This window comes from Theobroma cacao, chromosome 10 (assembly GCF_053813885.1).
Source record: "Theobroma cacao isolate CCN51 chromosome 10, ASM5381388v1, whole genome shotgun sequence".
Taxonomy (NCBI): Eukaryota; Viridiplantae; Streptophyta; class Magnoliopsida; order Malvales; family Malvaceae; genus Theobroma; species Theobroma cacao.
This window is the reverse complement of record NC_142648.1, coordinates 23,098,896-23,124,678: the sequence shown is the minus strand read 5'-3', so window position 1 is coordinate 23,124,678 and position 25,783 is coordinate 23,098,896. Positions and strand designations below refer to the sequence as shown.

The window sequence follows — 25,783 nt, the reverse complement described above, 5'->3', positions numbered from 1 at the left end:
TTTAGAATGACCAAAAGATTTCTATAATCCGCACCACCACAGTAGGACACACAGAAAAGGGGAAATCACTACATTCATGGAGATGCAATCGGTTCTTGTCAAGGTTTGGGTGACAAGTCTATTGCTTGGGATCTTTACTATAATCATACACCTGTTTGATACTCTTATATTGAAGCCAGGAAGGCTTCGTTCTAGGCTACAAAAGCAAGGAATTCAGAGTCCTCCATCGTCCATGCTGCTTGGAAATCTCCGAGACATAAAGAAGACACGATTGAAGGCGTCAAAGTCATTGGAAGAAGGAGAACAAGTGATAACCCACAATTGTTCTTCACTGGTGTTTCCATACTTCGACAAATGGAGAGAACAATATGGTATAAACTTTGCAGTTCAGCATTAAGTTTTAAGCCTTTCGATTAAAACGTTGACTAGGCTCTGGTACGTTTTTGATTCCAGGTTCAACTTTCATGTTTGCACTGGGAAACACGCAGATTTTGCACATAAGCAACCCAGATTTACTGAAGGAAATAAGCATAAGCACTTCATTGGATTTAGGAAGGCCTTCCTATCAACAAAAGGCGCTTGGACCTTTGCTAGGACAAGGCATAGTGGCTTCAAATGGAGCACTATGGGCACACCAAAGGAAAATCCTAGCTCCTGAATTCTACATGGAAAGAGTCAAGGTATGCTTCCATTAATGCAAATCCGATTGTATTCAACCTAATATCCATCCCCTTGAAAAGTTGAAATAGCAGACCCTGCTTCAACTTTTAACAACTCTATTAACATCTGCAGGGTATGGTGAAATTAATGGTGGAGTCCTCAATTGAGATCGTAAACTTATGGAATAGCAAGATTGACAGTGAAGGTGGAGTCGCAGACATAAAGATTGACGATTATATGAGAAGTTTTTCTGGTGATGTTATCTCAAGAGCTTGTTTCGGGAGCAATTACTCCAAAGGGGAAGAGATTTTCTCGAAAATTAGAGCTCTAATAGATTACATGCCTGCAAGAGTTTTGTATCTGTCAATTCCTGGAATGAGGTTCAATTTTTTTGTTTCTTGTGTTTAATTTTTCTCCCAATTCCTGACTTGAACCATTTCGAAAGAAAGTATCATGAAAAAAATGGTCCGCGAAAAATGATGGTCATGATTGGATTTGAAATTTTCAGATATCTTCCTATCAAGATCAATAGGGAAACGTGGAGATTAGAGAAAGAAATCCGCACCCTAATCTTGCAGGTTGTGAAGGAAAGAGAGGAAGGAACATCAGAAAAGGACCTCTTACAAATGATCCTTGAAGCTGCTAAAAGCAGTGATTCAGGCCAAGATGCAGCAAATCGCTTCATTGTTGATAATTGCAAGAACATATACTTGGCAGGGTACGAGACCTCTGCAGTGACAGCAACATGGACATTGATGCTATTGGCCTTATATCCAGAGTGGCAGGAAAAAGTTCGTGAAGAAATTCTTGACATTTGTAGGGGTGAATTACCAAATGCCGACGTGCTCCTTAGGATGAAGACAGTAAGTGCACAATAATCCTGGACTTGTATATATTAATGCCACCACAAAGTGTAATTTTGATTTGCATTGGCAGCTAACTATGGTGATTAATGAGGCGCTTCGGCTCTATCCTCCGGTCTCTCTCATGACTCGTGAAGCACTCGAGGACATCAAATTAGGGAATATAAATGTGCCCAAAGGAGTTAATCTTTGGATATTGGTAGTGACACTTCACAAAGATCCTAATATATGGGGGGCTGAGGCTGATAAATTCAACCCTGAAAGATTTGCCAACGGAGTTACTGGGGCATGCAAGTTTCCTCATGTATATATGCCGTTTGGTACTGGATCACATACTTGTTTGGGACAGTATTTTGCCATGGCAGAGCTCAAGATACTTCTTTCTCTTTTACTCTCAAACTTCAGCTTCTCTCTCTCACCAAGATATAGACATTCTCCAGCTATGAATTTGATTATGGAGCCACAGTATGGAGTGGATCTCCTGGTCAGGAAGCTCTAGCTCAGTGCTGTAAACCATTTTGTATTTATTTTTTGTTACCTATAAATGAATTGATAGGTAATGATACGAAAGTACTTATGGCATACATGAAATAAAAGTTTTAAGTTTGATCTCATATTAATTAAGTTTGAAGTTTCCCCGTGCTCTCTCTATTTATTATGAATTGATTTTCTTTTTTAAATTGAATGCTCAACATATTCAATCTCTTAAAAGCCAAGGCATACATGAAGTACACAAGAAAATGGCAAGTAAAAATTTAATACAAATAATTTTTTAAAATAAGTTGTGCAGTTTACATATTTATCTTGAATTAATAAAACTAGTTTGGTACCGAACCTAATTCAATCCAATTTGATTGAAAAAATTAATGATACGAAACTCAAATATATTTTCTTAATACAATTAAATCTCAAATGACTTGAACTTCTTAAAATGATTCAAATATGAAATCATCAAACTCAAAATAATTTTAAAAACTGCACTTAACTTGAATTATGACTTGGAATGACTTGACTTTTAATTAATTGATTTTATATAAAATACAAATTGACCAATTAATAAACTTATTCTTTCCTCTTACAACCAAAAGTTTAAAATTTGAAAAATTAATATTCATTTTCAATCAAATTAATACATCAATAATTTAATGCTGAAGTATTCAAACCAAGTTAAGCCATCTCAATTCTCTACCAGTTTTATTTAAATGTTAAAATTAGACCTTAAACCGATTGCAATAGTTACACGATTTTTTATAAGAGCCCAACCCCAATTTGCATTGTTGGATTAAACTTGGCTTCATCCGTAAAAGCCCCTGAAAAGAAAACCCTAGGAGGAAATAGAGAAAAAAACATTAAAAAAAAAAAAACAATGGCAGAAACTCCAGAAAAAAATAAAAAATAAGAGAAGAAAAATACGAAAAAAGTGATTAGTTTTGGGTTGGGTTTTGTTTTTAAGGATTTTGGGGTTTTAAATTGGTGAAAGGTGGGAAAATTGGTTGTTTTTGTTAGTGAAGGCTGTTTGGGTTTTGTGTTTTAGGGAGTGTAGACACTCCATTTTGTTTTGAATCTAAAAGGTGATAATTTCAAAATAATTCGGATCAAGTCATCACTGATATTACTTCGATTTCTCATTTTAAAGTTTTAAGTCTTATTTTTATTTGGACTTATTTTATTATGGGTGTAAGACTTAATGATTTTTAATTGAGTTTAAGATCCAATGTATTAAGTGGTCCAATCTATTAATTGAGAATTAAAGCTCACATTTAATAGGTCATGGTTTGCGATACCCTCCCTTCCCCAAAAATAAAGAATGGAAGGAGGAACATGCCTCTCCTCCCTTCCCATGCCATCATTGCATACCCACACCTCCTTGCACCTGCATAACTACGCTCAAAACATTTCCCCAGAATCACACTCAAATTCCACCTCTTTGACAACAACAAGAACACTACCATAGGGAGGGGATCCAAAGGAAGATAGAAAGGGGGTTTTTTATGAATGGGTGTAGTGATTAGCGGTATATTTAAGTTTTCTCTAGCTTTGGCTTTCCTGAGATTTGGAGAAAAAGAAGATTTTCGAAAAAGTATATCAATTAAACAAATTAATGAGGAGATTGAGCTGAATAAAAGGGATTTCTTTACGATAACAAAGGTCATAGATGAGCAACGACCGATAGCAGTGACAGTAGGTTCGGTCAACCAACACATGAGGTATAGAGATAACACTTTTTCTTTTTTATAATTAGGAGAGAGGAGGATTCGAACCCTACTCTTTAGGTATGGGATCATACATCAATCAATAAGTTAAATGTTCGGGTGCATAGACAAAGATAGAGGTAGAGATAAAGATAACACTTAAAAAAAATGAACAGAAAGAAAATTAAACAGCTCACGTAATAGAAAGAAAATCAAACAGCCCAACTTCTATGAATCATCCAGAACATGTGAACATTACAAAAGTTTTTAGGGTTTTCTTCTAAATTTTATTTCCAAATTCGTACAACAAAACAAGATTTTTTTTCCAAAAAAAGAGTTTTTACTCAACTCGTAAGGATGATCCCATTGATAATCTTTTACTTCTTCAAGTTTGCTATTGGAATTCCTCAAATCTTACACAAAGAGATGCTTGTGAAATACTCCTTTTTGCTTTTGTTTTCTCCACCGAAAGAAAAAGTAGCTGTTAAGTTTAAATGGACTACTTATACTGGTCCTAATTTATTTTCTAATAAACCCTAACAAAAGGAAATGTTTTAGTGTAGTCTCACATATTTATACATATTTTTTTTAGGTTTAGATAGTAAAAAAAATTCTAAACTATAATGCTTTATGCAAAAGGAAAAAAATTATTTTATTGTATTCTAAGAAATTCTAAAATTTGTATCTACAAATACTATTAATTTTGACAAAAATTAACCGTCATAAAATTCATTATATTTTTTTATTTACATACCTTGATAACACGGTTATGCGATAACTGACATGATCATATGAAAATTGATATGGTAGTTCTGTTGTATATAATGTGACCACATTAGTTGCCAAATGACCATATCATCAACTGACATTTACAAAAAAAATTTCAGTTGATATTAGAGTCGACGATTATTAATTTTTTAATTAAATTAAAGATTTGTTTGGATATAAATTAAAGGATAAAGGTTTTTTTAATTTAATAAAAAAATAAAAAAAATTTCTGTATAAAATAAATTAAGTCATATATCGTTTTAGTATTTAAATCTATTTTCTTTGACAGTAATAATATATTTTAGTTGTGTAAAATTTATTTTATTTAACTTTGCCTTGTTTTTCCAAATGAAAAAAAAGTCTATAAAGCTATGATAAACCATCATTGAGAAGCATGGGAAACCTGTTAGACTTTTGATAATATTTTTTTGAACAATGAAGCTGCAAATATGGTTAAGGATCCAGGAAAGAACAGATTTGGAAGACGACATTTTTATATGAAGGCCAAATGCAAAGGTAAAAAACGACGCCGTAGGCAAGTAATGGTTTGCATAGAAAAACAGAAAAGAAATAGGCACACAGCTGCCAGCATTTTGCTATTCCCCAAGCTCAATAAACCAATGATTTAAAGCCATCTGGTAGTCATAGTCTCGATACGAACAAGAAAGAAACAAACTCATCTGAAATAGGAAATAAAAATGAAATTTCAAAACACGTGACTAACAAAGCATAAGGCTAAAATAAACAAGCACGTGACTGGCATTAGCCTGGTCACTTTACTAACTAATTTCAAATACCACTTCGTGCCATATGAAATCAAGTGCAGATTGACTTTCTCCTTCAACGCACCCCCTGAATGTTAGAGTTGCACATTCCCAGCTTATCTCTCAAGGTCTCAAACTTCCATCTGGCAAGCCCTTTTGTGAAAATTTATGCTAATTGGTTGTAAGTGTAGCAATACATGACAGAAATTTCTCCATTTTCGACTGCTTCTCTTATAGCGTGAAATTTGACTCAAGTGTGCTTTGTTCTTCTATGATTGATAGGATTTGAAGCTGTTGCAATAGCTGATTTGTTATCCACCCATAAAACTGTTGGTTTTTCTTGAATAACCTTTAAATCCAGCAAAATCTTCCTAAGCCAAAGTGCTTAATTTCTGGTTGAATGAATAACGACATATTCAGCCTCTACTGAGGATTGAGCAACAATTTCTTGCTTTTTAGAGTTCCAGGGAAAGACACCACTTCCAAAGGAGAAACAGATGTCACTAGTACATTTGAAATCCTCCCAGCTCCCTGTGCACTCACTTTCCAATATGCCTCAAAGTTCCTGGTTCACATTCCTATTGTATTTCAAACTATAATTTAATGTTCCTTGAATGTATCTAAGGATCCTTCTAGTTGCAGTCAAATGTACTTCTGAGGGCTTTTACATATAATTGGATAATAAGTTGGTAGCATACATGATATATGGTTTGGATACAGATAGGTAAATTAGACTGCTTATTAGCTTTTTGTAATGAGTTTCATCAACCTCTACATTTCCATCATTCTTGCCAAACTTGCTTCCAGCAGCTAATTGTGTTGTTGTTGCTTTACAGCTTTCCATTCTAAACTTCCTTAGACCCTTAAATTATTTTTTAAAAAATCAAATAAACTCTTATTCTTCTATTACATTCAACTAAGTTTCTGTGTGACGGCTTGTGGTTCAAGATATCAGAGGAAGCCAAATGTGCCTATCGGGTGCACATTGAGAAGGTAGGTTGTTGAGTAACCCCCATTCCATCGGGACCATGCGATGTGGAGAAAACCCCTTTGGTGTTGAGGCACATAGACAACCTGCCTAAGGCATGCACAACTCATAGTACGCATCGAGCCATGCTATCATATATCATTTCTAGGGACATGACCGATGCAAGGACCTAGATGGGTATAGCCTTCTAGACATAAGGAAGCCTAGAATCATCAAACATAATCATCATTCATTATATATGAAGCATCTTCATATGTTTTCCATTATGTTGCAACACATGTATTATCGCATCGTTATGGAATTTACCAAATAACATGTCCATAAGCATTCACATAAGCAAATATTTCATAAATAACTGTGGTTTCATACACCCATTCATATAACATTCATTTGCGCACTTTTGGCGCTCACATACGCCCTCAAGCCATCATTCTCCATTCACATATACGCGTGCATAACATGCTGGGATTCAACCTCATGCTCGAACATGAAAATAATCAATAAATTAAAATAATATAACGCAGCGGAATGATAAACTAGCATTTACTCAGAGAAACAGCCGAATCCTACAAAATAAATGTTTGTGTTTTTTATGTAACTTTCAAATTAATTATGAACACTCATAAGTTTGAGAGTTACATACCTTGCTCTAGATATCGTAATCAAGAGCAAATTAAATCCAAAATATTTGTTTCTTCACCTTTAGGATTTGTCAAATCTTCAGCCACCCAAGTGTTTGGCCTCTAACAGTAATCCACAAAGTGATTGAATAAGACCTTCTCAAATGTAAGATTTTACTTGTGCTAGCAAGTTTTGTTTCTAAAACAAAACTCCAAAAGTTCTTGCCAAATCTTATTTTTGTTAGACAAAGAAAACTATTTTTCTTTTCTTATTTTATGAAACGGCTGAGAAGTGGTTTGAGGCTTTGAGTTTTAGTTTGCTAATATAGCATATTTATATAGCCAAACTAATTTGTAACCCTAAATACAACAATTGTATTTTAATTTAATTAAGTCTGTGAGAACTTAATTAATTTCTCACTTTATTTTATTTTTTTTAATTAAGTCCAACTTAATTAATTATCCTTATTTAATCCCAATCGTGTTACTTAATGTATGTGACCCATTAAGCTTCTAACATGTTGGCAATAAATATAAATCATAATCAAATATCAATTTGATAATTAATTTATATTTATTGATCATGAGCGGCATCCAGCAATACATCATAACCATCCAAATGTTAAAGAGTTAATTAAAGAATTTGACAAAACCTTTTAGTGATAAGCCTCTCAGTGCAATATAGTCATTTTATCAAATATCCTAGATATGTCATTAAGTATGGCGCAGTGTCTACTTATGACATTCCATATTAGTTCTCACAATTCATGACTAACCTTATGAATTTAGGAAACTAACTTTCCTTAAATTCATCATGCTTTAGCCAAAGACTTTACAAGTTAATCAAGAATTAAGAACAAGTGAGATACATCTCCTCATAGCACTTTGGGTGATGAATCCTCTCTTGACTACTCATTCACCTTCGCATGGTTCATGGAAAACCTAAAAACACCCTGTTTAGGCATCTGATTTCCTCCAGACCCGTAGAGGTGAAATCAAAGTATGTCATTCCTCATACAAGATGACTTGGTGTCTCAAGTCTAAGGACTAATTACACAACTATCACATGAGAACATTTTCCATAGATATTTGAGTGAAATACTAAATGGAGTTCTCATAGCGGGTCATGTTTAGTGAAATTATTCTTTAACAAGCACCTACATGTTATCCTCAAGTATCCCATATACTTCAATCTATGAGATCAATTCTTACTTCCCAAGTAAGGAAGCTTAACATGTATCAGTCTTTAAGCATTGTCAATATCCTGTCTTGACAATACAATGACTAGGAACAAGTTTAGGAACATGGCTTTGATGCATAGTGATCTTATAATTGTAATAACTTTACAATTCTCTTACAAGGCCTTTATGTTCCATGGGCTTCATCTAATTAGTACTTAATAACTCTTTATTATTGCACTAACATGAAGAAAAACCTTTATCACATATAGTTATGTGATTAAATATGCATTAAATGACAATATATATATATATATATATATATATATATATATATATATTGATCAATCCAATTGGCTCAAGGGCATATACCAACAATCTCCCATTTGCACTTGAGTCAATTGCCAACGTATCCAATATCAAACTCTTTCGCTTAGCAATTGTGTCTCTACTAGGACAACTCAAATTGCAATATTTGTGACTATGTTAATTTATATGTTTGACAATCTCCGTTGTCATAATTGAAATACTAATTTAGATCACAACGAGTCCTTAATTCCATTATTATGGCTCTTGTTGTTATTTTAATAACTCGGAATCATTTATTGGTTCATTAAACCAATGATCCAAATATCTCCTCTTTTGTAGCGTAAACAAAATATTTGTATCCGATTATAGATATAATCATGCAGTTATCTCTTGTTTTGGATCCAATCCAATACAACTGCTTAATCATGACTTTATATCACTTTTAACATTTATAATTCTCTCTATGTTAAACTCCTTTAACATGTAATCCTAAATTCTTTTGTTGAATCCTTTTTTAGGCTTTAACTCTTTAGTTCCAGTTTTGTTTTTCTAAGACTGGTAAATGTATCTTATACATTTTTTAATGAGTAACTTATCTTAGTCTCACTAACCTTATGATGTGCACAAAATATGTTTATCTTATTCAATGTATTCAACTATTTTGAATTTATTACATTGAATAGAGATTATTATCCAATCATTCATGTTGGATTATTTAGTAGACTCAGCTTACATGAGTAGTGCATTAATATGCATCCTACTAATGATTTGTATTTAATAGATTTATCTCATGAATTATGCATCTTTATGCATCCCATTTAATCAATTTTTGTGCATAGATTTGTGAGACCCTGTCAAGCTCGATTAAAAGACGGTATTGTACCGAGTGGTACAACTAAGTTAAATCGACCCTTGAGCTAGTTCAAATAGAAATTCTAAGAGGAAATTAAAAATTTTGAAAACCCACAGAATGGCTTAAAATAGTGATTCGGAGTTCAAGGTCCAGTTTGGAGTCCATCAGGAAAATTGACCGATTAGGGACAAAACGATCATTTTATCATTTCATGATTAAATGGAGATTTTTAGCCAAGATTTGATCACATTTGACCAAGAGTAATTATATGAAATATAATTATGATTATTGGAGTATAAAATGATGTTTAGCAGTGAAAAAAAATTATGATTCTTGGTATTTTTGGAGCACAAGGGCAAAATGGTAATTTTGCCACTAGAGGACTAAACGGGAATTTTTATAAAACGAGTTTTTTGCCCCATTTGGTTAATATTGATCAATGTTAGTGTTATTTGAGGTTGAAAAGTAGACATAATTTGATTCCGGTACATTTCGGAGTATAGGGGCAAAATCATAATTTTTTCTCCTCGGGGGCAAATCAGTAAATTTTTTACCCCAACACTTGTCAAGGCCAAGGGATTTTATTCATCCTGTAAATGGATAAACATGAGAAATGTGTGGTGGAGAGAGATTGCTTAATGGCTAAGTATGACACATGGACCAATGGAATGGTGACATTTGTCAAAATCTCATCCATTCATTATTTTCTTTATAAAAGGCATAAAAATCAGCCCATTTCTCCCATAGTGATCAGCCAAACCAGAAGAGAAGAGAAACCAAGGAAGAACAAGCCCTAGGTGGAAAAAAAATCAAAGAGAAAGTGTTGGAATTCAATGAAACAAGCTAGGTAAGTTCAAATTTCTTTAATTCTCCTTGATACCTAGCTTACCCATGCTTTTGTTCTTGATTTTCGTGGTTGAATATTGAGTTATTATGATGAATTCAATTCTGAAAAATGGGTATGGAAGAGGAATTGTTGTTGGAATAATTTGATTTTAGACTATGTTAGTGTTTAGGGATAGTTAAGCATGGTTATGAACAAAAACACAAAAGAAATATTCAATTTCTCTAAGGTTCCTTCTTGGTCGAACCATGAGGGCTCAATATCAATGGGGGATTGTTTTTATTTCAAGGAAAATGGCTTGAAAAATGATGAATTAAGGTGAAACGGTTATGTAGAAAAATTTTCGGTGCTAGTGCACCAAATGACCAAATTTTTCTATTAGGAACTGTGAGGGTTCTAATGCTGAATTTGGCTCTATTTAAATGGTATGTGGTAAATTACGGTATTAGAGGAGAAATGGATTAATTTGGAGTGAAATTGAACGCATTGGCCAATTGATAGGATGAAAAATCGACTTAAGCCACTACTGGGTCTAGATGGCTACCCGTGCATTTTTCATTTCATATCATATATATATCGAGCTTGAAATAGCTTATGACTGTTAGACACAATTTAATTGGAATATGTGTCATGGATTATGGCTAGGTGGTGAGCCATTAGATACGGGTAAAGGACTGTACCCGTGGACTGAAAATATGAGTATTTCTACTCCTAATACCGGTGAGTGGACCTACATTTCAAACTTGTTTTGGGGAATATGAAAGATTCTATCCAACTTGTCTTAGAAAATGTACCTTGGGAACAAGCTTTTAGTAAAATGATTTTATATTGTGAAAATGTGCTATACAATGGTTTATGTGTTATCACAATATGATAAAATGCATGATATGTATTGGATGCTTCTTTGCATGTTGATTTGGACCCGGCTATGTGCGAGTGGGAGTGCACATAAGTCGTTGCTGACCCGGCTATGTGCGAGTGGGAGTGCACATAAGCCGTTGCTGACCCGACTATGTGCCAGTGGGAGTGCACATAAGCCGTTGCTGACCCGGCTATGTGCGAGTGGGAGTGCACATAAGCCGTTGCTGACTCGGCTATGTGCGAGTGGGAGTGCACATAAACCGTTGCTGACCCGGCTATGTGCGAGTAGGAGTGCACATAAGCCGTTGCTGACCCGACTATGTGTGAGTGGGAGTGCACATAAGCCGTTGCTAACCAGGCTATATGCGCATAAGCCGTTGCTGACCTGGCTATATGCGCATAAGCCGTTGCATATGAGATGATGATGATGGGATGATATGCATGATGATGATGATGGGATGGTGTGCATGTTGATGATGGGTATATGGTTGTAAATGCAAATATGTAAGCATTTGTTTTGTTGAAATTTAGAAGTTTACATGTGTTATATGTTGCTATTGTTATTTTAGTAGGATGACTTGTTTTAAGGGAAAAAGGAGACTTTTTCCTTGATGTTCTAGTTCTCGCTGCAGCGAGAATGAAGTTCGCTACAGCAAGAAACTTTCTGTCTATTTTGCTAACTTGTGGGTTTTTGCCATATTTCCCATTTCTTTGGTACCATAGTTGAGCATAGATTTTTGTAAAGTGATTTACTCATGTGGGGTTTACATGAGGGGTTTAAAGTAGCTAAAACAATTGCATGGTTTTGAGAAAATGAATGCATCATGATTTCGATAAACATTCCTTATGGTATGTTTGTTCCCATCTTGTTCACTCACTGAGTATTGTACTCACGTTTTATAAAAATTCATATTTTCAGATCAGGTGACTGTTCGACCCTAAATCAAGGAGTCCCCATAGTGCATCTCTTGGGTATGTGTCTGACATTCGATAGTAATCCCTTTTATTGTAAATGTCTCCGCTGGAAGTCATGGGTCCTTTTGTATTGTGAATACAATCTAACAATGTGAATATGTGTATGCAATGTAAATTGTTAAATACATGACTGGTATAGTGCATGTATATTATTATCGATAATGTCATGATGTTTTGGCTATGTTCACACCCGGAAAAAGGTGTGTGTATATGCATGATATGATAAATTTGTTAAGCAAAGGTAAATGGATAGGCTTGCTTGGGCTTAGTGAGCTATGCTCATTGAGCTCATGCGCCGGTCATGGCCCAGAAAATTGGGTCGTGACAAGATCTTATCTATTGGATTTCATAATTTCATGACTTTTGACCTTTAAAGTGTCATTAGCTCCCACTATTTCTATCATGTATAGAAATCTTGACAAGTAAACTAATTTACTTTCCTTTGAGGTGTTATGTCCATAACTTTTATGTATACTTACATGTCATTAGTCATTAATCATTGGTTATGGGATAAAATCCTTTCAAAGGTTAGTTCATGCAATTAATTGGGTTTGGAATGCTTTGCAATTCATCTTTTATGAATTCATTATGATAATCAATTGTTATTTAGTTCTAAGCAATCTTAGTTTAGATCCAAGATTTCATTAAGAGTGCTCATTGACTAAATATGTTCATAATCTTATTATGAATTCATTGAGTTATGACTCAATTTTGTCTAAGTCAACTCATTAATTACCTTTTTTTATTCATAATCAAAAGAAAAATAATCTTACAATGAATTTTATCATTATGACTTAATATTGATTATCATATATGCAAGGTTATACTTAAGGATAAATAATTTAGAACAATTCCAAAATAAAATGAGATGTTTTGTAAATATGTAAATATATATATATATAAGCTAAGCATCTCATGCTAGCAAAATATAATTCTATGTTTCCTAAACATAAAATAAAATATTTAGCCATAGGTCCAAAACCAAAAACATCCCATCTTGACAATCATGCCATGAAAATATTCAATGTTCTAAAATTATTTATTGTTCCACAATCTAATATAGGTCGACAAGCTTGATCACCATCAACTATGGTTGTCCCCTTCATAATCCTATTCTTCACTGCATCTTGTCATTAGTTCCTTCAATATGTCAGGCATATTAAAACCATTAATAAAAAGTAAGGTGTCATTTACCAAATAATGAAAAATAAATCATCATATGATTCATACTTGATGTGGAAGCTTCTTTTTGTTTCTTCCCTTTGATGGATTCAAGATAATCCTTGCAATTGCACCTCCAATGCCCTAGTTTGCCGTAGAAATGGCATTTGTCATTGTCGTTCTCCTTCTTCACTTCTTTAGTAGGCTTTATACTTTTTGAAGTTGATACCTTTTCATCATTGTCTTTCTTAGAAAATTTTCTTTTCTTATTTTTATTTTTCTTATAAAAGACAAGATGAGCAGAAGGCTTCTCCTTCGTTATAGTGTTCTCAGCCTGTGTGAGTATATTCAATAAGCCTGAAAGGGTTACCTTAATCTTGTTCATGTTGAAGTTCAACATAAACTGTGAATAGCTCTCTGGTAGCGAAGAAAGTATAAGGTCTATGCTCCAATCATAACCATAACCCAACCCAACTGCTCAAGTCGAGTGATATATCGTATCATCTTAAGCACATAAGGCATTACCGGGCTTCCCTCAAGCATCTTACATTGAAACAATTCCCTTGAAATGTCGATTCTCTCTGTGCTACTTTCTTTATCAAACATTTCTTTAAGGTTCACGATAATATCCAGGGCATTCATAACTTCATGCTGCTTTTGAAGATTTGGACCCGTGCTAGCCAACATCACTCATGTGGCTTGATTTAGATCATCCATATAAACTCTATAAGCCTCATTTTCCTCATTTGTAGCATCATCGCTAGGTTCCTCGGGAACGGACCATTTGGGACATAAGCCTTTTTCTCTTGTTTCAAGACAATCTTGATATTACGAAACCAGTCAATTAAATTTGGATTTGTCAACTTGTTTGTATCAAGTATATTTTTAAGTGACAAACTATTCGCCAAGATAGATTTATATCCTATATAAATCAATATAAATGATTATTAGTCATTAACGCAAATTATATAATCATAAAGACAAAGTTTTAAAATCTTACATTATATTCTCAATATTTTATCAAAATAATAGCCCTATTTTATTATTTCGAGATATTTAACATTTAAACTTCTTATTGAGTTACGACTCTTTTCATCTTAGCATGACCTTGAGTGACTCAACAAGCCATAATGAAACTGATTAGGTAGGTAACTTAGCTTATCAATTATATCTCATACAACTCCTAGATCAGTTATGTGACAAATCTTTGTCTAAATGTATCATATAAATTTTCTCTAACTATGCCTCTAATACTATGTGGTCATGTGTGACACATCCGAACAACATGATACTAGTTAAGTAAGACCCACCAATAACTCAAACGTACTTGTGTAAAAGTTTGGCCTTGAGTGACTCAACAAGCCTCCAATTAAAAGAGCAGCTTAGTTATCTTGTTATATGGTGGAAGGTAACTTTTTGACTCAATATATTAATGAGGGATTTTTATGTATTAACTCATTGATTAAGGTCTCATTGATTTAGCATTGTTGACATGCATAGCATTTATCGTATTTCACATATATCACATATATATGTATTGAAAAATAAATCTATCTCATGCCAACTACTAGTATGATTATGGACTTTACTAATTTTAGTTTCCTTGAGCTATTAAAGAAATTAATTGGTCAAATTCCTAAGGGATTCACACAAACATCATCTTCAAGCTTTGCTTGTAATCTCCTTGAATCTCCATGGCACCTTTGGATCTTCATCTTCAAGTTACAAAAACTTTTCTATCAAACCCTAATTTTACACTTTGATGTAACTAATTACATTTTATAATCAAGAAACCTTGAGTTACAATAAGGGGGCTTAGGGGAGAAAAGAATTTTACAACCCAAATAAAATAGAGATAAGGTAGGGTGCGTAGACCCTATTTTAAAAAAAATACCATGAGAAATAAATTTAATCATCTATGACCTAATCTTCTAAGGTCTAAGTGCATAATCATCCTCATGCTATATAATTACAATCAAAAGTATAGAAATAAATGCAAACTCAATATCACTTGGTGATCTTGTGTATTTTTGAGAAAAGCATCAATTAATTCACTTAAAGTGCTAGACTCAAATTATTTGATATTATTTTATTTCAATTTAGTGTTTAAGAAATTCTCATTTTCAAAGCACTTAAAGTAAACATTTTACTTTGTATTTCTTATTAGAAATTCATTGATATAAAATTTTCTTTTTTAAGACTTTCCATTTTACTTCTTTCCATAATTAAAACTCCTTTTAATCTTGGAAACCATTTTATTTTAGGTAAACTTCCTAAAATATATCTAAGACAATATTTTAATTTCTAACATTTAAAACATGGATTAGTTTCCTAAATTGTATGTTGTTTAAGTTACCTAAATGGTGACTTAACAAATTTTGAAAACTTCTAGTCAAACCAAAACTTTAGGAATTTCTTGTAAAGTAGGAAACTATTTCCTATGAATTTTCTAAATTAAAATATTATCCTTAATTTTAAGAATTTCTTTTAAAGTAGGAAACAATTTCCTATTTTTATTAATCATCCAAAATTAAAATTCTATCCTTAATTTTAGGAATTGCTTTTAAAGTAAGGAACAATTTTTTTTTTATGAATTACCCAAAATTAAAATAGATGGTATTTTAGTGCTCTTAAAACTCCATAAATCATGAGTCAAACTCATGAAAAAGCTGTTGAAAATTTCTAGTAAGTGTGTTTAACAAGTAAATACAAAATTCATAAAGAATTAAGCCACTAAAACTGATCATAGCTATCTAAAATTTTCTGAATTGAATCTTTGATGTTTCGGAACTCGAAAACATGATTTTTATGAACCCTTTCATACTAAATCAAGTTTGGCCGAAACATGCAGTAATTTAATTTGATAAAACTAGTTTTTAACAATTAAAAACAACTCAAAAACTTGGCACATTAATCCCTAAAACACCTCAAAACTATTCAGTTTTAACTTGGCTTTGCAAGCATTTTAATCCATTCATTAATTTTTCAACTAAACATGATTTTAAACCTTTTAAAACATGTTTTAATGAATTAATTATATACTGTCCAGATTTGAATTAAAATAGAAAAACAAATTTTAAAGAAAGCCTTTAAAATTTATATATACCAAATCAACACTTAAATTAATCCTATTGATTATCACCAAGAATTAAGCATGCAAATTACATGAAAAATATCAAACAATGCCTTTGATACCACTATTAGGATTCGACCTCATGCTCAAACCTGAAAATAATCAATAAATTAAAATAATATAACGCAGCAGAATAATAAACTAGCATTTAATCAGAGAAATCGTCGAATCCTATAGGATCAATGTTTGTGTTTTTCATGTAACTTTCAAATTAATTATGAACACTCATAAGTTTAAGAGTTACATACCTTACTCTAGATATTATAATCAAGGGCCAATTAAATCCAAAATATTTGCTTATTCACCTTTAGAATTTGTCAAATCTTCAATCACTCAAGTTTTAGGCCTTAAACAGTAATCCACACAGTGAATGAATAAGACCTTATCAAAGGTAAGATTTTACTTGTGCTAGTAAGTTTTGTTTTTAAAACAAAAAATCAAAAGTTCTTGCCGAATCTTGTTTTTGTCATACAAAGAAAACTATTTTTCTTTTCTTATTTTATGAAACGGCTTGGAAGTGGTTTGAGGCTTCGAGTTTTAGTTTGCTAACATAACATATTTATATAGCCAAACTAATTTGTAACCATATATATAACAGTTGCATTTTAATTTAATTAAGTCTTTGGGAACTAAATTAATTTCCCACTTTATATTGTTCTTTTCAATTAAGTCTAACTTAATTAATTATCCTTATTTAATCCTAATCATGTTACTTAATTGAAATTTTAGTTATTACTTCATATTCATGCCATCAATCTATGAAATTACTTTGAACCATATAACACATTGTAATAAGATTTGAACAAAAGTCGTAATAAGACATCTTAACCTTTATTCACCATAATTGTAAGAATACATTATAGTCTAAAATCTCCAATTGTACATTTATATTAACACTATTTACAAACAATTATGCTATGAACAACTCGACCTTTATAGCACGTTTGGTATGGGGAATAGCTATGCTATTCCCCTTCTATTCCCGGTCATTTTCTACACCTTCGTTTGGTTACAAATTGGAACACGGAATACGGGTGCCGCAGGAATAAAAATTCCATAAGGCTGGCTTTTAGCCAGCTTTATCTATTCCCTCCCCCTCCCCCCGTAATATCTATTCCATGTCTCATGGAATAGCTGTCAAACATGTAATGACTAAAATGCCCTTACCAAACTTACAAAATTACAATTTGATCCATATAAAAGATTTTTTTCTCTCTCTCTTCCTCCTTTCCCTCTTTCTCTCAGCCGTTCTTCCCTTCTTTCTCTCCGCCACTCTTCCACTGTTTGGGTTCTGACAATAGCACCGCCTCTCTCGTCCAACTTTCAAGTTACGTTGGTCTCTTCCATAGTCTAGGTACTTACTTATTGTGCTTTTATTTTCTGTTGATTGGTTGTGATTTGGTTTTGCTGTGAAACTATTTTGGATTTGTGTGTTTTCCTGTAAGTGTTTCATGTGTTAAAATCCTTGTTGCTGTTGGGTTTGGCTTTCTGCGTGGATGTTGGGTTAGGGGTGTGAGTCAACGACACAGGGTTCTGCTGGTTTGCTGCGAATTGAATTGCTGGGATTTGGGTGTGAGTCAACGACACAGGGTTCTACTGGTTTGCTGCGAATTGAATTGCTGGGATTTGGGTGTGAGTAGCTGTTTGGTGGTGTTGACACCTGAGGTTTCACTATAGAATTATAATAGATGTTAAATCACTTGAAAGCAGCAAATAACAACTTGAACAATAATAATAAGAATATAAGACAAATTGTATACATTTTTTTTAAATGACCTGTAATAGTTATTATTTTTATCTGTTAATGACCTGTAATAGTTTAGTAAAAATGCTTCTACTTGTTGATCATCTGGGTGTTTTTCATTTTTTTTTCTTTTGTGTTAAAAGTTTTCTGTATTTGCATGCTGATCGTATGAGTATTTTTTATTTTGGTTTGTGAAATTCTTTCTGTTTGCCTTAAGTTTGTTTGGTATTTCCTCCTGTGTTGGTTGTGAACAATACCTGTTTCTCCCTGACTTGGACAATGGCAGCTTCCTCTTTGTTGTTTTGTCATTATTTTTGGGGTTCAATTAGGAAGCCGTGACAGTCAAATTTGAGATTGGTACTGGAAATTTTTAACAAATTTCGTCTGCATTGCACCTTTATAAAATTTTGATTAGTTGGGTTTAGTCTTGAGTTGTTAAAATCTTTGAAGCAGTTCTTCTGTATTTGAATGTTGAATAGACCTTTACACATTTAAGAAACTTAATTTCAGAATAAAGAATTTAGTGCGAAAATGGACTAGTTTTGTCAATTAAAATGCAAATTTGTAATTATTCCTTATCCTTTATCTTAAATTCTGTTTTCTTATATCAACTTCAAAAATTTCGTATGTCTTTTATCATTTTCCTGACTCAATTCTAGATGCTGGGACATGAAGCAGCAAATAATTGGTACAGTGCTTTAGCAAAATGTTAGCCTCAATAATCTAAAGAACCTATCTGATGAACTAGACTGTTGGTTCATTGTTCACACCAAGATGATTAATGACAGACCAAATGTTTTCCTTAACTCATACTTAATGTGTATGCATATGTACTAATCTGAAAACATTGAATCTTTGATAGGAAAAATGAGTTGGAAGGCCTTTTTTTTTTTTTCCAACATCACATGGAACGGTACTATTGCATTTGCATATCTTTTTGTGTGAAAAACGTTCTGTTAAGCTGGCCTTGTTGATGAGTTGGGTTTGGGGACTTTGGGTGAGACTTGCTTTTTAGGCTTTTAGCTTATTTCTTATAGCTGTGGAGAGGAAGCTTTTCTTTGGCTTTTTATGGAAACATGTTATTAAGACTTTGCTTAATGCAGTTTACTCTTTTCAGATCTGTCTATGGGTTAAGAATCTTACTTTCCCTATTTTATTTATCTATTTATTTCTTACCTTTTCTTACCAACACCACTTATTATTTTTTGGAAAGATAAAGACCTACTTATTATTAAGATGAACAATTTTATCAATTAATCAATATATTGTTGATTAAATGTTGAATTTCAATCTTCCAATAATTTCTTTAGAATATATAAATTAATAAAATGGGTGTACGAATTGAATATGAAAGATACATATATACATTTCTATTCCTTTTAAATAAATTTTGTTCCTTTATACTTATTTGCTGCTTGAAAAGGCATTCTAAGTCAATATTTTTCATTTAAAAGCTTGACAATGAAGGGCTTTCAGAATATGACAGGCTGATAGCGTGTATCCAGATATACACATCATATGAAATTTTAATAAGTTAAAATAATTAAAATACATTATTTTATTTGAAAAAGAATAATTTATTTTAATAAAATAAATCCTCATTCACATTTAATTCCCATTCACATTTCACAACTAAATTTGAATAAAATAATTTCTTAGTGCTATTCCTTAGAAGACTTAATTGCAAACTTTTTCAAACAAAGGAAAAAATACGTCTACACAATTATAAGTTTATTAGGCTTTTGAGGGGTGTAGGTGTTTTAATGCCCGCATAAAAATTATTTTATTAAGCTTATTTTATGTGGTATGTACATTGTTAATGGTAAATGAGATGTGTAAGAAGCTTAAAACTCAACTATAAGTTCAAGTCCATGTTTGACGAAATTAACTAGATATTTTCAACCCGTATATTGTATACAATATAAAGTTAAATTCATTTCATAATACAACTATAAAAACAAAGCAAGCAAGGTTCAACACCCATATTTTTAATTTTCCTTCTAATAAAAGTTCAATATATAGATAGCATTAAATCATTGAATCTTACCTTCTTCCTCTTTACTCACCCGTATAAAAGATAAGAATCAAAAGTCAAAATAAGGATGTGTTTGGTGTTAGTTTTGTTTTGAATTTTTTGTTTTTGTTTTCACTCTTCTTAGAACTAACTTCTTTATCGTTATGGGGTAAGTGAATAGTACTTTCACACTTCATCATTGTCAATCTTTTAATTTTACACGTTTTTATTGCCATATGGCTTTAATATGTTATCTACATAATAAAATAGATTAGAATATTTATTTTTTGCAGTTATGGTTCGTTTGTGTTTGAGAAGAGATGCTGAACGACAAAAAAGGCTACTAGCTATTTTTAAATTTTATATGGAGATTTGTCGTGCTGTTAGTTCATTCTTGACTTTATTGTCAGCAGCGTCAACTTTATGTACTTATAGGCCAAGAGTAAGATCTTATACATTAGATTTTGCTGCAAATCGAGAATATGTGAGGCGACTTGTGTATGATAATGATATTTCATGTATTTCACAAATTAGGATGAATAGAGAAGCCTTTTTTAAATTATGTGAAATGTTAGAAAGTATTGGAGGGTTGAAGTCAACAAAGAATATACTTGTAGATGAGCAAGTAGCAATATTCTTACATATTATTGCTCATCATGTTAAGAATCGAGTAATTAGTTTAAATTTTAGAAGGTCGGGTGAGTCAATTAGTCGGCACTTTCATAATGTTTTAAATGCAAACCTGAAATTGCAAGAACATTTGTTTAGAAAACCTGAGCCCATTCCAACAAACTCAACAGACAATCGGTGGAAGTGGTTTAAGGTAGATTATTGATCTTATAATTTTTTGTAACTATATATATACAAGACATTAATAGGTTTACTTATTAGTAATTCATTACATCCGATTTGTAGAATTGTTTAGGTGCTCTAGATGGGACATACATCAGAGTTAAGGTGCCAAGTGCAGATAAACCTGGATATCGCACTCGTAAAGGGGATATTGCAACAAATATGTTAGGTGTATGTACACCTGACATGCAATTTGTCTTTGTTCTTCCTGGTTGGGAAGGGTCTGTAGCTGATAGCAGAGTTCTTCGAGATGCACTAAGGAGAAGAAATGGACTTAAAGTGCCTCATGGTAAGCTTTCCTATGATAATGGAAAGGTATTTCAAATTATGTACTATATGATTATTCAATTTAAATAAGTAAATAACTTATTTAGTTTGTTTTATATAGGTTGTTACTATCTAGTTGATGCGGGCTATACAAATTGTGAGGGTTTTCTTGCACCTTTTAGGGGTCAACGATATCATTTAAATGAATGGCGTCAAGGCCATGAACCAAGCAGTCCTGAAGAATTTTTTAATATGAAACATGCTGCTGCTCGCAATGTTATAGAAAGATGTTTTGGATTATTAAAAATGAGGTGGGGTATCCTTAGGAGTCCATCATTTTATCCGATTAGGATACATAATCGGATTATTATAGCTTGTTGTTTGCTTCATAATTTCATTAGGAGGGAGATGAGTTTTGACCCTATTGAAGTGGATTTAGGAGAATATGTTGAAACCAACACAGCAGTTGATGAGGATTTTATAAGTACTATTGATCCTACTGATGTTTGGGGTAATTTCAGAATGGAATTAGCAAATCAGATGTTCAATGAATGGCAAGCATCTAGGCAAAATGATGATTGACATTTGTTAGGCATATTGATACTGAATGACTATTGCTGGGTTTCTTTCCTCAGTTAAATTCAAGTTGTACTTTTTTTTAATTTGTTTTTAATGTCTTATTATTTTATCAATTGTTGTTGTTAATTGTGTTGTTTATATTGTACTTTTTATCATGTGAATAAAGTTTGACCAATTTTAATATATTATTGGATATATGTCTTTATTTTTAATTTTTTTTGCATTCTAATAATATTTTTTATAATTAAATATTTGGTGTATGGTAGAAAACAATGTCCACATCTTCAGCACTAGCTTCTCAAAGTTCAAAGGGAACCAAAAGAAAATGGAATTTTCATGAAGATGTTGCACTTGTTACAGCTTTGATTGATTTGCACAATATAGGAAAATACAATGCAGACACTGGGTTTAGAGGGGGTTATTTAATAGAACTTGAAAATATGCTTGCAACAAAATTACCAGATGCAAACTTGAAGGCGAAGCCCCACATAGAGTCTAGAATAAAGACTTTGAAAAAAGAATGGGCTATTATATATGATATGGTGCAAGGGACACATACTAGTGGATTTGGGTGGGATGATCAAAGGAACATGGTTGTTGCTGATGATTCAGTATGGGAAGCTTACATACAGGTACGTTTTTGAGTTTGGGTTATTTAATTATTTTCATATTAGTTTCTTACTAATAATATAACTAATAGTCTTTTTTTTTTTTTTTGTTATTAGAGTCATAAGGAGGCTGCCCCTTTTAGAAGAAAGAGTTTTCCCTTCTTCAATGAGCTAAGTATAATTTATGCAAGAGATCGTGCAACAGGGAAAGATGCACAAACTGCAGCAGATATCCTTGAAGAAATGCAAGACTGTAATGATACAATCAATGAGGAAATTGAAGGTGAAAACCTAGCTGGATATAATTTTGAGGATGAGGATTTTTCCAATATTCAACCTCAAACTTCAGCTCCCAGAAGTGACACAACTTCAACAAGGAAAAGGAAAAGGCTAAATGAGACTGGTGATCCCATCACATCTGAATCAATTATTGTTGCTGCAACGATATTGGGTGAAAACATAAAAGAGGCTGGAATTGAGTTTAGCAGAAGTGTTGGGGCAGAGGTGAACATCCAACAAAAAGCTCAAGAGTTGGATGGGATTTTAAGTCAAGTAGAGGGATTGACAGCGATGGAAAGGGTTTTAGCTTCAATTAAACTTCCAGAATCTCCAACTCTTATGTTTGTGTTTTTTAGTATTGATCCTAATCGAAGACTTGAATGGCTGAGGACATTTCTTGCTGACCGTTGAGCTTGGATGAATCTAAAACTTTTTGTAAAGGTAAGTTCCAGAGATTGTAACTTTTGGGCACTTGTGCTTGATGTTGATATTAATTATGAGGTTCATTAACAAGTCAAAATCCTTTTGAATTGACAATTATGTTAGTAGTTGTATAAGGGTGATATTATTGTAGCGACTTTATTTGCTTTATGCATGTTGTAAGTTAGTGTAATAGGATGAATATTCATCCATTAATTTCAAGGTCAGTGTATTTTTCTGAACTAGACATGATTTGTAGATTATATGTACTAATATTTTCATCTAAAAGGCATTTAGTATTACAAGGCTCTTTTAATATTTATAGCATCTCCATGCTAATATGCTTTAGTTAAAATGGTAAATTGTCATTTTCTTGCCAGATATGGAATGCAAATAATAAATTGAAAGACACGGTATTTCTCTATTTGCCATTTATGTTTCCGCAGCACCAAATGTTGGGTTCAAAAAAATGATTTTCTTCTTTTTTTAAAAGGGTTTATGAATTTGCATTTAATCTATCAAAAGACATAATTTACAATTTTTTTTAGAAAAAAATGATTCATAATATATGAAAATGATTCATAATATATGAAGAATTGGCTTAAAAAAAATCTATACACAAATTTAATTGATTATGATAGATAAAATATAATATAATTAAATTATATTTTTAAATAATTATCTATTTATAAAAATATGTGATTAAATTATAATTATTTTTAGTAATTAGGGAAAAATATAATTATGATGGATAATTATCTTTTGGGATAAATGTGTATTTAAATGATAATAGGGATAATTTTATTTTTTTATGAAAATAATTGTTAATATGGTCAAGGGTATTTTTGTCTTTTTATCACCTATTCCTTTCTTATTCCAATCTTATTTCTACCAACCAAACACTGTGATAAGTCATAATAGCAATTCCTGCTCTATTCCATTCACAATACCAAACAAAATAATAACTATTCTATTCTATTCCCACTTTATTCTATTCCCACAGAATAGCAATTCTATTCTATTCCTGCCTATTCCGCGAACCAAACGTGCAGTTAGTAGTGGAGCAACTCCAAATAAAGTTCTATGAGATGCCTTTACCTATCCGCCATAGACAATATGTGCCGATGAACGCATGCTAGGTCGATCACTATCTGCAAAAAGGGGTGAGTCTCACAGACTCAATGATCATCAGCTCCGTAAGCAGGGCGTAGATGGGAAACAAGCTTAGAGCAGATCATTTGAGTAATAAAACCAGAATATAAAGTGATAACCTTATAAAACCAAATAACAAGTAAGGTATTTGTGCCTTGTAAACTAATGCCGTAAAATCGTAGTGCAATATTTTCCTTGGTAAACAATGCCAAAAACAAAGCATAGTAAAATAAATTTCAATCCTCGAAATCATCTATTTCCTTTAAAAATACAATAGTCGTATAAAATCACACATGCTCCCAAAATGTGTGGCATGTAAAAATAATCGTGCACAACCATGTATATCAACTCATAATCAACATATAAAGCACTGAAAGTTTTCAATCAAATAAGGGAGCTACAGAAAACATTAACTCTCCACCATGCAAAAGAGTACAAGTCTAAAAACTCTCAAGGCTCTTGAGTAGGTAATCATAATTCGTGGACCCTCTTCCACATGATAATAATTTGAGAGGCCTCCCACCACCAAATTCCCACAACCATGGTAGTCTCAATGATGTTGGCCGACATCGAAGAAATCATGTGGTCGCAACTACGTATATCAACTCGTGGCCTTGCCACGTATAACAACTCGTGCCCTTACCACGTATAATTACAGACCGTGCCTTAACCACGTTTAACAGCCAGTCAACGACCCAAAGGTTCTCTAGCTAGAGCTCACTTGTGCACAAGGGTCACACTATCCCGATGTGAGATTCGACTTACTCTCGATGCTCTCAATTTATCGAAACCGTTTTCAAAACCAAATCAAGGTATTCGAGTTTTTTGCTTTAAATAATTTGAAAACAAAGTTTGATAACCTTTCAAATTGCTTTTCACATTAAAATGCATGGTGTAAATATTTATATAAAGATCGAACTAAAACTAGCTCTCAAAAATTTGCATTTAAACCATTTAACAAATACATTGAACTATGCACGTCACATAAAGATACAAGGCACGGATTTGATGCAAAACATTGCAAAAGGGCTTGTTTCGTGGTTTCTAAAACATTTTACATATATATATATATATATATATATATATATATGTATAGTATACACAAACAACTTCCAAATCAATTTGCATCCACAATTTACCTATCGTTTCTACCAACTCATGCTTTCTACAATAGCAACGTATAAATCATTGCAAACTATATATTCAAATCACTTATCATTTTCTAGCAACTCATGCTTTCCACAAAAACAGTATAATTGATTACAAATCCATTTAAAAATCGCCTACTAAGGCTAACAACTCATGCTATCCACAATTGCTTTTAAAGAAAACCAGCAACGTTTATTAAACGTATATCAATATATAGCTGACAGAACTTTGAAAATAGACACCCCCCACTCACCTTACAATGGTGGAATATCACTTCGCCCCTTATCCGGTTATGTTTCAATTAAATTCTCTTGCTAGTCACCGCGTTTCCTCCTCTAGTTAATAACCACGGTAATCCTTTTTCGCTTGCACACTTCCTAGCAATAAACCAAGCTTAATATACTTAGGATTGATCATTTTAATTTAGCTCACATTTGCTGCCCTATGTATCAAATTCTTATTCCTTTCATTATCAAGAACTATTCACACTTCAAATGATTATTTTTCACTGTACTCAACTGAACACATTATTTCCAATTTCATGCATACA

General features: G+C 32.5%; 2 protein-coding genes across 2 annotated transcripts; both read left to right on the top strand.

Annotated features, from left to right (window-relative positions):
- Positions 1 to 2,127, top strand: LOC18586970 (cytochrome P450 714C2-like). Its single transcript, XM_018128706.2, has 5 exons — positions 1 to 371; positions 454 to 680; positions 793 to 1,040; positions 1,169 to 1,523; positions 1,597 to 2,127. Exons 1-5 carry the CDS (start codon positions 77 to 79, stop codon positions 2,020 to 2,022), a joined length of 1,551 nt encoding a protein of 516 aa, XP_017984195.2. The 5' UTR covers positions 1 to 76; the 3' UTR covers positions 2,023 to 2,127.
- An 18,883-nt stretch (positions 2,128 to 21,010) lies between these two features.
- LOC148760443 (uncharacterized) lies at positions 21,011 to 22,923 on the top strand. Its single transcript, XM_088810488.1, has 3 exons — positions 21,011 to 21,068; positions 21,892 to 22,257; positions 22,351 to 22,923. Exons 1-3 carry the CDS (start codon positions 21,048 to 21,050, stop codon positions 22,921 to 22,923), a joined length of 960 nt encoding a protein of 319 aa, XP_088666614.1. The 5' UTR covers positions 21,011 to 21,047.
- Positions 22,924 to 25,783: the final 2,860 nt, after the last annotated feature.